This window comes from Epinephelus fuscoguttatus, linkage group LG3, assembly GCF_011397635.1.
Source record: "Epinephelus fuscoguttatus linkage group LG3, E.fuscoguttatus.final_Chr_v1".
NCBI lineage: Eukaryota > Metazoa > Chordata > Actinopteri > Perciformes > Serranidae > Epinephelus > Epinephelus fuscoguttatus.
Genome location: NC_064754.1, coordinates 22,761,926 through 22,776,904, shown reverse-complemented (window position 1 = coordinate 22,776,904; position 14,979 = coordinate 22,761,926). Strand labels below are relative to the sequence as shown.

At 39.2% G+C, this 14,979-nt stretch overlaps 1 protein-coding gene across 2 annotated transcripts; it reads right to left on the bottom strand.

The window, feature by feature from the left end:
- Positions 1 to 760: 760 nt before the first annotated feature.
- Positions 761 to 13,773, bottom strand: mmaa (metabolism of cobalamin associated A). 2 transcript variants are annotated; one of them, XM_049567835.1, is made up of 7 exons: positions 13,715 to 13,771; positions 12,944 to 13,376; positions 11,093 to 11,215; positions 10,712 to 10,882; positions 9,810 to 9,895; positions 7,417 to 7,566; positions 761 to 2,330 (listed from the first exon to the last, which is right to left on the bottom strand). In XM_049567835.1, exons 1-7 carry the CDS (start codon positions 13,769 to 13,771, stop codon positions 2,031 to 2,033), a joined length of 1,320 nt encoding a protein of 439 aa, XP_049423792.1. In that variant the 3' UTR covers positions 761 to 2,030. The 2 variants fall into 2 exon arrangements, with proteins under 2 accessions (XP_049423792.1, XP_049423799.1); XM_049567842.1 differs by having other exon boundaries at positions 762 to 2,330; positions 13,708 to 13,773.
- Between the last annotated feature and the right edge of the window lie 1,206 nt (positions 13,774 to 14,979).

The following is a 14,979-nucleotide window of genomic DNA, read 5'->3' as shown; positions in this document are numbered from 1 at the left end:
CAGTTTGTGTCTGACACCTAGTCGAGAGTGGCTTCATGAGGCTGGCTGCTAGTGTGAGCATCAGAGGCTGTGCTAGCTCGGACCTCCAGGTTTGCTGCTAAATGCTTTGTGTTGAGGTTGTATTTCAGGCTTGAAGTGCTCTGATAGTACAAAGATTCCTTACTGCAGAACAGTGCTGCTATCAACAGTTCCATCTGGACGTTTTTTTTAAATATAAACGTTCAATTTACGGAGCCAACCAAGCAATGTAATGTTGTCTGCCTCCATCATATGACAAAGCCACTGTGGCCTTCAATGACGCACCGGGTCAAAGGGCACCACAGAACGCTATTAATCAGCATACATTTTTTTAAGGCGCTATTTTCTTTGTGATTAATTAACCGAAATGAACACATTATTTTGACAGTCCTATCATATTTACAAAAAAGTGCAAGGGGAAGATCCCGGGACCCCCAGAGAGAGGTCTGGGCTAAGCCCCCAGATGTCCTCAAATCCTGTAAACACGTACACCTGACCTGTGTGGGGCTGCTGCAGCTGAATTTGCCTCTTGGCCAAGGTGGGTGAAAAGGCGATTCCTTTAATAGATTCACTGATAAATATTATTTTTGTTCATTAACTGGCCTCCTGTCATTTTCAAAAGTGGTCCTCGGGCAAAGCAGGTTGAGTATCCGTGGACTAAATGATTAATAGATTAATTAAAACATAATAATTGACAGATTAATAGATAGTAAAAATAAGATTTAGTTGCAGCCCTCGTTTGCACTGATATTCTAAGCAGGATATTATCACAGTGATTTGAAAATGCCCTTTATAGAGATAACAGAAGCATATACCAGTGACACCGGGAGTCTACTGCTTTACCCTGAATAAAGCAGCATGTCTGTTTAAATTAATAAAGTAGCTGCACTGGAGTTATGAGTGTGTGACTTCTCTTTGTCTTTAATTCTCTGGTGGCGTCCAGGAGTGCAGTGCATTATGAAAGTAATTCTGAAAATATTAAAGTGTGTTTTGCCTGAATTAGAAGCAGCTGACTCATTCAGGGGATATCTACTGCTGACATTTCTGGCTCCAGAGTGCAGGAAAAAAATATTTCATTACATCTTTGACAAATCTCAGGACTAATATTCGTGGAGGTAACATTAATCACTCCCCCTTTTTTCATATCATGAGCAAACACAAGGAGAGGGAAAAGCCTGGCCAACTGTACTGACAGATTTAATGTTATTCACTTAGCCAAGTAAGATTCACATCATTCTTATTCAACTCAGAAGCACAAATAGTGAGTAAGAAACATTTTGTAAGTCCAGTGGTTTCAAAGGGAGATTTGTGTCCATAGCGTTCAACAAGACAAACAACTGGCCATTACAAATCCCATTTCTCTGAGTCTGATCCTTTCGTTAGCAGTTTGCTTTCTGAGTAATAAATAGTGTGTATTATGGATCACTGTATGATCAGGGTGGGCAGTGTAAGCATAAATAGCTTCATACTTCCACTACAGTACGTCATGTCAGTATTTATGGCAAGACCAACAAGTCCCAGATTCGCCATTTAATAACACTTTTTGTGAAAGTGATGGGTATTGTGCAAACTATTCTCCAGCTGTAACAACAGTTTTACAGTCCTCTGTTGAGTCTTTGTCCAGGAAGACAATCCCAGTATCTGCTTTAGAAAACCAGGCTGCTGGCAGCACAACATTTCATATCTCACAGCAATTTAAATGTTTCATTCTACCGTCCACTGTCCAAATGTGGATGTGTCCCGAAGCTGAAGGTGAGAAGTGACAACTGTCAGCACTCTCTTCCCACTCCTGATTTGGATTAAAGCATGCAGAAACTGGAAGTTTCAGTGGAGGGGTGACGTCTATCTTTAGGTATTTTAAATTTCAAATTAAGTATAAAAAGAGCAAGACTGCTTCTTTTTGTGCAAAACCACAGAGTCAAGGTCACATATTCTCACTCTGTCCTGGCTCTCCTTGGCACTGAGTGGCCCTGATCAGTCATACTTCTCCAAAAGTACAGTCCCGCTGATTACTATGGTGATGATGATGATGATGATGAGAAGGCTTTGAGGAGCAGGTCAGCGGCCAGGCCTGGAGAGGTGGCTCCTGTGGTGACCCTCTCTTCAAGATGGGGTAGAGCCTCTCTGACACTGGGGTGATTCTGGAAATGGGCGAGGACGTTCTCCTGGATCAAACTCCACATCCAAACCTTCTGCTGAGCCCGTCGCCGGCCCTGCAGCTCACCGCTGGCTAACATGGTGTCCCGGTATGACTCCATCTTGGCCCAGACCTCTGGAATGCCCTCACTGGTGTGTGAGGAGGCGCGCACCACCTGAAGAAGGAGTTGGGTGCATGTGTGAATTTAAAGGGTCTCTTAATCTGACCATTCAGCCTGTGGATGTCAAGGCACAGCAAACTGCCCTCCATACTTAACTTAGTATGAAAGTTTGAAACATTACATGGACTTCTGGCTCATGTTTATCACTCTGTACAAAACAGCACGTCCAACTTTGATCCACTTTGTCAAACTCATGGACATTATCTCCAGGAAAACAAAGGCCGCTGCCAGAGGCAACTGTATTGTCTCACTCAGATGTTGCACAACTGGACAATCAGCCCTTTTTGTGAGTGCAGAAAACCTCTGGAATAGTCTCTTAATGCACAGTACACATTTATTCTTGGAATTAAAGGAATACTTCACCAACAAAATGACCATTTGTCCACGTTACCTTGAATAAGGTCATTCAAACAAGTATTTATGTTTATTTATAAATAAATACATTTTTTGGATGAGAAAGAAAAATCAAATTTGCAATGAATTCTTAAGATATTGTGATTGATTTAAAATTTCGTGTTAAAATGTTAAAAATTAGCTATTTTTGTTGTGTTAATGTGGCTGTTGTGTGTTTAAGTGTGTATGATTGTAGGGAAGAATAGCCAGTGCTAATGCTGGTGCTGATGGTGATCTAATGGAAAAAGAAAGTAAATGGTATTTTGTCAAATCAAACTTAAACTTAAACTATGGTTAAAATTGTCCAAATAGCCAAATGGTTGAGACATGAAATATAACTATGAAGTCCCTAGTTTGATTACAGATGAGAACCCTTTCTGCCCTTGTTTCCTGTCTATTGTAACTGTAATTTGACCAATAAAAGGCAAAATGCCTAAAAATCTTTAACATTTAATTTTGACTTGTTAATTTTGATGGTAAAGTTTGTTCAACAGTGTTAGGACGAGATGGTGCGACGAATCTCCTTTTATTTCTGATTGTGACTTTATTATGTATAGTGTTTTTTTCGGTCAGTTTTAATTCAACTCTAAATTTTTACAGTCTACAATTTAATGTTTGTTTAAGATAGGTTAGGTTAGGAAAACGTGTTGTGATTAATCTCATTTTATTTCTAACTGTGACTTCACTTTGTATAATGTTTTTGTTTTGTTTGTCAGTTTTTATTTATGTTGGGCCTATGAGTGCAGCCGATACATTTAAATTTTTATTTTCAAAATGTCAGTGTTGATTAATGTGCATTGTTTATAAACAAGTAAACAATAAAAAGCAGTCCTGGATATGTCTTAGCTTGAGCAATATACTGTATGTTCTTTCTCCACTGCACAGCAAAACAGTGTTGGTTTCTTTTTACAAAGTCATTATTTAAAGGTGCATTCATTTTTGGTAATAAAAAGGCATTTTGCATATAGTTAACTGCAGATTAGGTTGTGAAGTTGCTGCTTTTTTCCTATTATAAGTAAAATATATTTTCGCAATGCTCCTCTAATCTGTAAGAAGCCGTCATATCTGCCACTTTACACACAGCGCCAGTATTTGTCTCCTCATAACACCTTGTTCACACGACGATCCAGAGATAAATGTCACTTATGTGTTTAGCTCAAATGACTGCATGTCTCTTTTCAGAGCTTGCTGCAGATTCAAGAGCACATGATGAAATTCAGGGTAACGTCCATATTCAACACAGACACAGAAAGGGCACATGCCCATAGAGGTGCTTATACAAAAGAATAACCTTCTGTTCTTTATCACATCATTACACACCTGTGTGAATGAAAAAGGGAAAAGGTGGTTTATAGGAGGAGAGAAGACCTCAGAGCTGATGTCAAACAAACCCCACAGATACTCAACGATCTCCAGACGGCTAAAGTGTAATGAAATTACATGTATCATTTGGAGATAATTTGACATCAGCTGGTAATCGACAAAGTTGAATGTGACAGCCTGATAAATATTAGAGGCCTGTGATCAACAGCCAATTATGAATCTTCTAATTACATCATTAACTTAATCATTTTACAAGGACTTGATTGAGTCGGATGTAAAAACAGGAAATCAAACTTTGAAAGACTAAACGTACGTCATGCTTGCTAATTATCTTCTTTAAAGGTCCCCAACTGATGTTTACCAGGTTTGGTTTTATTTGTCCAACATTTAACATTTAACATACCATATCTGTCTCTGAAATTTCTGCTTCCCCCCAGTACAATGGAGGTGAATGAAGTTGTGTTTGCTTTTATTTTCTTTTTTAGTTTTCTTGCTTTATGCTTCAATCATTTTAAAATAGAACAATACATTTAACTGTAAAAATTGTATTTTGCAAACTTGTTTGCCATACTTGTGTTTTTTTTAGAGTATTTTTGACTCGTTAAATATTTTCTATATTTTTGTAAGAAGGAAGAAAGTCTATTTTTACTTTTATACTTCTGTCACCATCTGTTTAACTTTCATTCATTCATCTTCTAACCGCTTCATCCTCTTGAGGGTCGTGGGGGGCTGGAGCCTATCCCAGCTACATCGGGCGAGAGGCAGGGTACACCCTGGACAGGTCGCCAGACTATCGCAGGGCTGACACATAGAGACAAACAACCGCTCACATTCACACCTACGGACAATTTAGAGTTATCAATTAACCTAGTCCCCACTCTGCATGTCCGGAGTACCCGGAGAGAACCCACGCTGACACGGAGAGAACATGCAAACTCCGCACAGAAGGGCTCCCACGCCCGGGATTGAACCGGCAACCCTCTTGCTGTGAGGCGAGAGTGCTAACCACCACACCACCGTGCCGCCCATCTGTTTAACTTTGAAAACCCTAATAAAAAGAAAGAAATGTTATTGTTTCTCTTGGTAATCCATAAACCTCACTGTGAACAGTTTTCACTCAAACTATTTTCTCCTGATGAATTTACCTTTTATGGGAACTGTTTGGAGGGGTAAGTGAGAAACTAAATTTTTTTTTGTAAAGTTGGTAAACTGACCCTATAAAGGCTAGTCCAGTAATTTTGTATTGCACTTCCTCAACATTGAAGGACTTGCATGAGACAAATCAAGCTCTAAAATCATTTAATCACTTAAACCCATAATTTAATGCCTTTCAAACACCTTTTGAACACCGCAACGGCTCTTGGTTCAAAATATGATGATCTACATACTCACACTGAGATTAGATGTAACTAGAGTAAGTAAGCAGATTTATACAGCAGCATACAGTTTATTTATACAGCACTTTGCAAAACCAGGGTTACAAAGTGCTCTAGCACCTAGTTACAAGACAATTAATACATGACTTTAATTAATATTTAAAGATAAGTAAAGAATAAATTAAAGAATAAATAAATAAATTCTCTGTAAAATTCTCCGACTTGACAAAGTAAATGATAAATGTGTTTAACATGTAATATTGGTGGAGTAACCCTTTAAGACCAAGACATTAAAAGAGACTGCTACTGAGAGGTGATTGGAAATTTACACTTCCAATTTGTTGAGTTTGTCCTATTGTTTGCGGAGCTGACTGAACTACTTTGTGATTAATTCATCTTTTATGTCTACTTTTAAGCAAAAAAATCAAAATATTCTGTGATTCTTCAACTTGGGGATTTTTTGCTTTTCGTGTTTTATATCGTTGTCAGTTGTTCTGTAGATATTTGACTGTCGGTCGGACAACAAGGCATTTGAAGATGGATCCCTGGGCTATTGAAACTTTTGGGTTTTATGTTGTTTCATTGTACTTATTTCAACATTTTTCTAATACAGGGTATCTACAGGTATCAGAGAGTTATATTTAATGCTTTTTAAGACCCATTCCAGACACCTATAGACCAAATTTCGGACTTTTTTTTTTTTTTTTGGACAAATCATGTTTTCCTTATTTAAGCATCGTAGCTAAGCATTGCAGGCAAGTGGTGTACATGTGGTCTTGTGCAGAAGTAGGTGTTAAGTAGGAATATGATTATTAGAGTGAGTTAACTCAATCTACATTTTGCCAACAGGTAAGTACAAGTATGAAGTAAAATGTCAGTATTAATAGTTTGTTTGTTTTTTTTTAAGATTTGTAACATTAGAATTTTGGACTTTTACATAGAGAGGCTTCAGCTGTTTTCACAAAAAGAAATTAAAAATGGATAAATCAAATTAGATAAAATGTTTGTCGTACTTAAGCAATCACAAATTAATTTAAAACTATTTAATGATTTTTAAGGCCTTATTGTTGTAACACTGAATTTAAGACTTTTTTAAAAGAATTTTTAAGAACCTGTAGACACCCTGTGGTATTTCATATAACACATAATTCATCAGTTGAGAAAAGGTTGTTAGCTACAGCCCCAGTTGTTAGTAAAAGCGGTATATGATAAAGCCTAAAAGGTTTTTACACATATGATCAAGAACTCATAAATCAAAGTCATGGCATGCCATTCGTGCAAGATGAGCAATACAAGGCAGACTGATGAAGATGAGAGACAGTGAAAGCTGAATCATGGATGGTGCAACTGTCGGCCCAGCAGACAGACACAAAGAAGGCAAGACGGCAAAAGTAAAGATAAATACAGGCAGAAGACTACGAAGAGCAGACTATCAGCTTTTATGTCAAGCGCGCAGGCTTCTAATCAGCGAAATGCATGACACAGCAGCCGAGTATTCAGAGCAGCAGGAGTAGGGGGGTGGGGGTGGGGACGAGGAGAGGGGTGGGAGGTGGGGGTGTTTCCTGGCAGCCTGCCCAGTGGGCAGATGCTGCATTGGGCTGGGAAAACAAAGGGACAAGGCCAGGCAGGCGGGTGAGCTGGGACATGCGGGGAGGGGTGAGACACTGCAGCACTGAAACCATGATGTCATGACATCATCATCACCACCACCACCACCACCACCATCATCATCATCATCCTCCCTCCTCTTCCTGGGTCAGCTGACCCCTCAGTGGGACGGCTTGTTGGGTCCACAGAGCAGTGATACTTCTGCAGCGGCTGCCCAGTAGGTCAAATGTTGAACACTTGTCAATTATCCTTTTTGTGTTTTTTTTGTTAATGCCTAATCATTGTGTTGTTGGCTCCTTCCGTCATTACACTGCCCACACACACACACACACACACACACACACACACACACACAGACAGACATTCCCTTACACACACACCTTAGGGTTCCAGGACTTGGACTGTCTCCTGAGCAGCTTGAGTGCGCTGGTGTACTCAGTCTGGATCCTCCTGGCTGGCACCACCAGGTCTCCATCCGACTTCGTCACCACCACCAAGTCGGCCCTCTCGATGATGCCCCTCTTGATACCCTGGACAGAGATTTTGGCATTAAACGAGGAGGATCATTAACTTCTCAAAACACTGTAAATAAATCTGATGTCTAGACACCTAATCTGCTGAGGGATCTGCGTACAGAGTGATGGATGGATGGAGCCGCGGTCAGCTGCCACTTTACTTATTTGTTATTCTGATATTGCTGCTTTCTATCCATCCCTCACTGCTGTCAGCCAAAACAAGGGAAGCACTTGTGATCATTTGTAAGGGTTATTCTTAAAAGTAACATTCATCTGTTGAAATGCGGGTCTTTGTATACAGCAGGTGACTCGGGGTCAGAGTAGATGTACAAAGTGATTGCAGCTGACTTTAACTGATTAAGATGTGACAATTAAATTATTTAGCTCTACTTGAGTGATGTAATATGTCATACAACAATAAAAATTTAATGTCTATATGTCACATAGTTTTGCGGCACTCCTGCAATTTATAGTTTAAACAAGTTCAACTGTACTGTTGGGATTACTCTACTTTCAAGATGAATAACATATGTTTACTGTTTATATTTTAGTTTGATTAATTTCCATGTTTCTATGACAATGTGTTTCATTTTAGATATAATTACATTAATTAATATAAATGCCACTCGAGCTGTTCCACAACAATCACCATAATATTAATGCAAATGAGCCTGGCTATGTAAGTCATTAATCTAGCGAATAAATAAAATAATTAGCATAAAGTGTTCCTCAACACACTCATCTTTACATACAAATGTGGACGCCAAAGTGAGTTTCTCCTAGATAATGTAAATCTGTAAGTGCACTTATACAAGTTATGATTCAAAACGTTTAAAATTATATCATCTGTTTTCTGTGTTAGTGTTGAATAATGAGGCTGACGCTCTCTCAACACACCTCAGAAAATAAAACATCATTTGGAGCTGGAGTCTGCATATCTGTTCAGCCAATCATGAGCAGTGCCACTGGTCTCGAGCACACAGATTGGCACATAGCTGTCAACCCTCCCCTTCCCTTTTATAACATCGAATAACTAATTAAAACCAAAGTTATCAGAAAAATGAACACTTGAACAAACATCAGCGTTAAAAGAGCCACCTAAAATGGCACAACCCATCTTTGGGAAAAGTTCATTTGAACTGTACTTTGACTTTTTAGTTTGGCAATAGTCCCAACTGCTGCTATGGAAGGGGCGGAATTTAGGATCTACACTGCAGCCAGCCACCAGAGGGTGATCAAGATGTTTTGGCTTCACTTTGGGGCGCTGTCATGTCGTCCATCGCCATAAAAACTATAAACTAAGACTTTTAACTCAAAAGTTGTGGGTGGAAAAAGTAAACAAGTTTGTGTAAAGACAACAGCAGTAAAGCAGTAATGACTAATGTTTGGTTAACTGGTTAAAGGTTATGAGAACCAACGTCACAACCTGCCACATTAGATGCAAGCGTTCGTCAACCTGGCACATCTCACACAGTGGAAACACCCAACAGCGATCATGATTACAGTGATCCACTGCTTGTATGGATCAAAAAGCTGGAGACAGAAACATTCCTCTACAGATGTTGCTGAAATAATTTGCTTACAGTAATCAAGTAGTCTGCTTACAGTGTTTATTTTGGGTCTTTACATACACAACAACATTGGAAAAACAATTTAAAACTATGGTAATTCTATTTTTTTTCTAACTGTACTCTCATTATACTTTGCCTCGCGGTAACCCGTCTGCTTCCAGCTGGCTACCTGAGGCTGGTGCTGCGTGCACGTTGAAATCATAATGGGAAAAAGAAAGTCATTCCTTCTCAATGAAAAACAGCATCCTTGAAGCTTATAGCTGCTAGTGATGGAGACAGAAAACAAATGCGCGCAAGGAAAGCACCTGTGGTTGAAGCCGCCCTCGTCATGTGGATTGACAATGCCCCGTCATACAATGCCCCAGTAATGAGGCAGCTGTACTGTATTTTGAAACAGTCAATAAAACTCAATAGATGAAGAAGATGTACATTCAATACCGTATATTAATGTATTAAATATACAGATCTCAATAATATGGTACTCAGCAATAAGAAAAAAATTACATAAAAAAAAAAGAAAGAAAAGATTTTTGGTCATAAAAATCATTCACTTATAGTGATTAATTGACCCAGACAGATGTGATCACTTTAAAAAGTTTCCACTGTATTGTCTTCCTTCATGCTCCTAACAGTTTGAAACATCTCACACTGGTGAGCTTTTTCTTGCGGCTCATGTTTTTCACTGACCTGGAGTTCATCGCCCCCTGCTGGTGGAATCAGGAGCACAAACATGTCAACCATGTCAGCCACTGCAAACTCTGACTGGCCCACGCCTGGAAACAAAACGACAGATTAATGACCGATGAATTTAATGCTGTCTCCTGCAGTTACAATACAAGTTCATTTGAATTTACAGTGTTGTGTTTGAACAAGAGACGAATAAAAGTAATTCACTGTGTAAAAAAAATGTCTTGGACAGGACTTTTAAAAAATCATGAGCTTCCACCAAATTTCATTAATCACACGGAATAAATACTAGTCTCTAAGATGCAATAGGAGCGGGTATCAAACCTCTACACGTAACAATGACCAAACTGTGTCTGTAGCACTAAGAATCAAAAACAGAGTACTGAAGGTTACAACGAATCATTGCTGAGATTTATACTCTCAAATTCTTATTTTTCCTGACTTCAAAACTTTAATTTGACAAAGTTCTGAATATGTGAGGTTTGGCTTTTTTTTTGTTAACCACAAAAAAAGTAAGTGTGTCAATCTGACACGAGCACTGAAACATTCTATATCAATATATAAATTCAAATATTGTACAGGATCATATTTATCGATTGGTGGCATGTGTGAAACACTATTTCGTTTTTATGTGGAGCATAAAAATGACAAATGAAATCTGAAATGTTTTATCAATACGCTGACCTACTGATAAACATCAAGACAATGTGCGGAGGGATAAGGAAGAAAAAGTTTACATGAAGAAAATATTCAATTTTGGGTTTTTAAAAAGGTGAATATTACAGCAGGAAAAATCAGTTAACAGGGTGAAACCATGATTGCTTCAAAGAAATGTGTCTTATGTGGATAAGAGAAGATAGAGAAATTCATTTTGAGATACACCTGGAATCACCGTGTCCTACCTACGGTCTCTACAAGGACGATGTCATATCCCGCCCCCTCGCAGAGAACAATGGCCTCATTAGTCGTTCTGGTGACTCCACCAAGTGTTCCTGAGGCTGGAGATGGTCTGATAAAAGCACTCATGTCCCTGGACAGTTCAGTCATACGAGTCTTATCACCCATCAGAGACCCTGCAAGAGGGATGAGTCAGTCTGTAGCATAAATTTAACATTTAATAGTGTACCGGTGCTGCTGTTGATTCTACAATTATAGCTGTAGCCTAATAAATACAACAAAATACACACACATCACAATACAATTTTCCACATAAATCTTTTGTGCATTGTAAAGCACCCAATAACAGCTTTCCTCAGTATCCTACGATGATGATCTGTGTTTACCTCCTGTCGTGCAGGACGACGGGTCGACAGCCAGCACTGAAACTTTATGTCCACGTCCTGTCAGCATCTTCCCCACCACCTCAATGAAGGATGACTTTCCTGCTCCCGGAGGACCCGACAGACCTGAGAAAGCAACAAAGCAATTGATTCAGCGACAAATGGCACTATGAACTCATTGTTCTGACTTTGTATAACTTTATACCAGATTTAAATACAAGATAAGCAGCATAAATCTCACCCCTACAGATTTGCAACAAACACTGGTGACTAAGCCTGTGTGGCAGCTCTTGTAAAAATCACTGTTATCTGTCATTGGTATAATGTGTCAAAATCATGTGTGGTGCACTGTTTTCACTGACTGCATGTAATGTTTTGAACACAGACAAGGAGAATGACTTAAACAGCAACAACACCAGAACCAGTCAAAAGTTTGGACTCACTTTCCCATTTACTTGGTACTGTACATTAAAAGTATGCCTGCAAAGGTTGGTGGAATATTCAATCGACAAGTTTAAAGTCTGTTGCACACTTTGTAGAAAAATCCTTAAAAATCATTGGATTTTAGATCAGTTTTTCTGTATTAGTCAAGAAACTAGGGCACATTGTTTTGTTTCCAACTGTAATGGCAAAGCATTTTCAATTTGCTTCAGAGGTTGAAATAATTTAACTTACGGCATACAACAGATCTATAGTATTGTTAAATTATCCCTGTGATTCCTTAGTTTCTGTGTTGAGGAACATGTGGAACACTGTACTTTGATAAGAAAACTTTGAAATGGGAATTTGCAGTCAGGACAAAATTATTCACAGCCAGCAACTCTTTCCACCTCCCACCAGCCTACATTGCTGTGGCCCTGTCCTGTAGAGGGGCCCTGTGTCAAAACCTGTTCTGAAGAAGTTAATCATTTTAGTTTATATTGTTCTCACAGGTGTAAATTCCCAATTAAAGTTGTGTTTAAGCAAATGACCACAAACTAACTCACACACAGTGAGCCTAAGGCAGGCATGTCCAAAGTCTGGTCAAGGGGGCAATTGTGACCTGCAGCTAGTTGTTCAAAATATACTATATTTGGCCCACCATGCAATATTTACTAGTCATGCAAGTTCACTTTATAGTTACACAACAGCAGACATTTCCAGCAAGGTCGCAGACATGGCCACAGCAAAAAAAGCTTGAAGTTGACAGCAAGGGCTGCCACTTTCAGGAGTGGTGGCAAGTTGAATATTTTTCCAGTGAAAGAAGAAACAGTTGCATTTTGTTCATTGACGCATTACCCATATGATGCGAGAAGCAGTTAGCCCCCCCAGGTATTTTCACATTATCTAAGCTGGCACCCATTAAAAAAAAGTTTGGGCACCCCTCGCCTACGGCTTTGTATAGTGTGTGTTACTTTACTTGCTGGTAACTTGAAAGAGACATGGTCCATATATGTACACTCAGTCACAACTCAATTAGGTACATCTTTCAAAGAGGTATATGTTGAATTGGACTGCATTTTACTGAAAGGTGTTTCTGATATTTAGCCAACCTCATTTTACAAACAGGACAGGGGCAGAAGATTAGAAACACATTTCAGGATGATGCAGTCCAATGCAGCACCACCAAATACTGCAACCACAATTTTAAACATATAGCCTAGTTGGATTAACACCTTTCTGATAGTGCCAACAGAAACTGAACTGTACAATCTTCCTAAATATAGAATTTCTAGCAGATCTGTTGCATTTGATTGTACAGAGGTATCTACTACAGTCGGCAGGGTGTGTACAGTATAGCGCAGCTCCCTTGATGTTGTCTACATGCCCAGCTGAATACAAACACCTTTAGCCACTCAAACCCAAACCACACACCTACTCTGAAGGCCACTGGCTTCCCCCCATTTCGACTCTCCTGCTCCCTCCTGTAGGCCAGCACCCTCTGCAGCAGCACCTGGGCCAGCTCTTTCTTCCTGGGGTGCTGGGTCTCCACCAAAGTGATGGACTCAGCCAGAGAGGCCCGCTGTCCTCCGATCAGCCCCTCATACAGTTTATCCAACAGTCTCTGCTCAGGCCCACTCAGGTCCTGGATGTGCTGCTTGATGGCTGTGCTCACACCCCTTCTCGGCTGGCAGCTGTGACCTGGTAAGGTGCTCTGATAACAGTTGTGGGGACCAGTGAGGACCCTCTGGTGGAGGCAGCATGTCCTGGTGACTGACGGGGCAGTGAATGAGGAGGGGAGGGAGGAGATGTGGCGGAGGAGGAGGGAGAAGCCAAGCCGTCGCATTTTATGGTAAATGTGGGGCATCTAGGAGAAGTAATACAATGGAAAACAATGAGTCAGAGGTGATTTTTAAAACTAATTAACTCTTGCTATAATGTTTTACAATTAAAATATCATGTCCCATGAATTTTGCGGTAGTTATCTCACATTCCAACATGTATTATTAGCTGTGACACGGCTAACTAACTTCCACACAGCAACCTAACAGCAACTGTTTTAACGGTTATCTTCCACCGGACGTTAAGCTAACGTTACTTTAACGCTACGTGTGCCCGTCCTGTGAGTGTAAAAGCAACTGTCACAAATATAATAAAGCACTTCATAGAAATTGTTTAAAACAAGAATACACGCTGACCTCGTACCAGTTGCATGGAGGTGTTACAGGGGTGCCACAGGTTACATATCAACGGCTGTTTCATTCATCCTCTTCCTGTTTCCGGTGACGTAGGACGCCGCCCCTGACAAAGGCTTCCGTCGATTTGTTTATACAATTCATTAAAATTAATTATCTTTAAACTCTACAAATAAATACGTCTACAAAATGATCTAAAACGATATATTTTTAAAAAAAATATGTTAAACGTTAAGGAAAGGTGTTAAATAAAAATTAAACTCTGATGATGACAGTAGCTAACTTTAGCCAGCAGGTGGCAGCAGATTTTAACTTTCACATTTTAACCCACAGCTGGTTCTTCTCCCCTAAAATCATCAAACTTGACAGCATGCAGCAATATGTTATGTTATGACTCCCAGATGGTTAATTGTAGCTTGTTTGTAGGTATTACTGCCAATGCACTTTTTATTTATAACTATGCACCACCTTCAACAAAGAGGGACTTCGAGTCACCATGGGCTGCAGAGATTTTTTTGTACAATTTCTCTTGACAGAAATTATAAAAGAATATAGGTTGCATTTATCTTGCTTTTTGAATTTCCAATCACTAACACTTGTTTATCCTAATCCTCTCTTTGGTAAAACACTAAATCATGCAAAGTTTTAAGAGAGGACCTACAGAGGCTACTCCAAATAGTTTGATTATAAAGGATAAAAAAAATGTTGAGCTCTTTTCCTTGTTATGTAAGTGACAAAAAACTGGGCAAACATTTAGAAAAGTAGTGAGAATTGGAATGTCTATGTCCAAAACGAATAAAACAAGAAAATACAGAAAATGCTTAAAAGCTCCAATTTTTTGGAGCATATATTTTACATTAAAAAATCCATTACCCTTACATGTTCTATTTGGACTTTACTGTAAAACATATCTGTGTAATTAATTTATGTATTGTACACATATCGCTTCTTGGGTTTTTGGGGCCCTCTTAAGGGTCTTGCACCACAGAGCAGTTGCCCAGTTTGTAATCCAGTCTTGATCATTTAAAGATTGGACTTGGACAATTTCATGTAACATTATTTAACTTTTGAGCCTTGTTCATCTTGAATTTATCTCACCAAAACCTGTTAATTATCACCGTTTCATTGGTAAACAAAAGCACTTAAGTCATTCAAAACAGATTTTAAGAGAAGGCCTGTCCTAGCCATAGCTACAGAAACGTAATGCATTCACTTGAGAAATAAAAATCTGCTGTTTTTCTGAATTACAGAGGTTATTATTGCTTAATTAACACG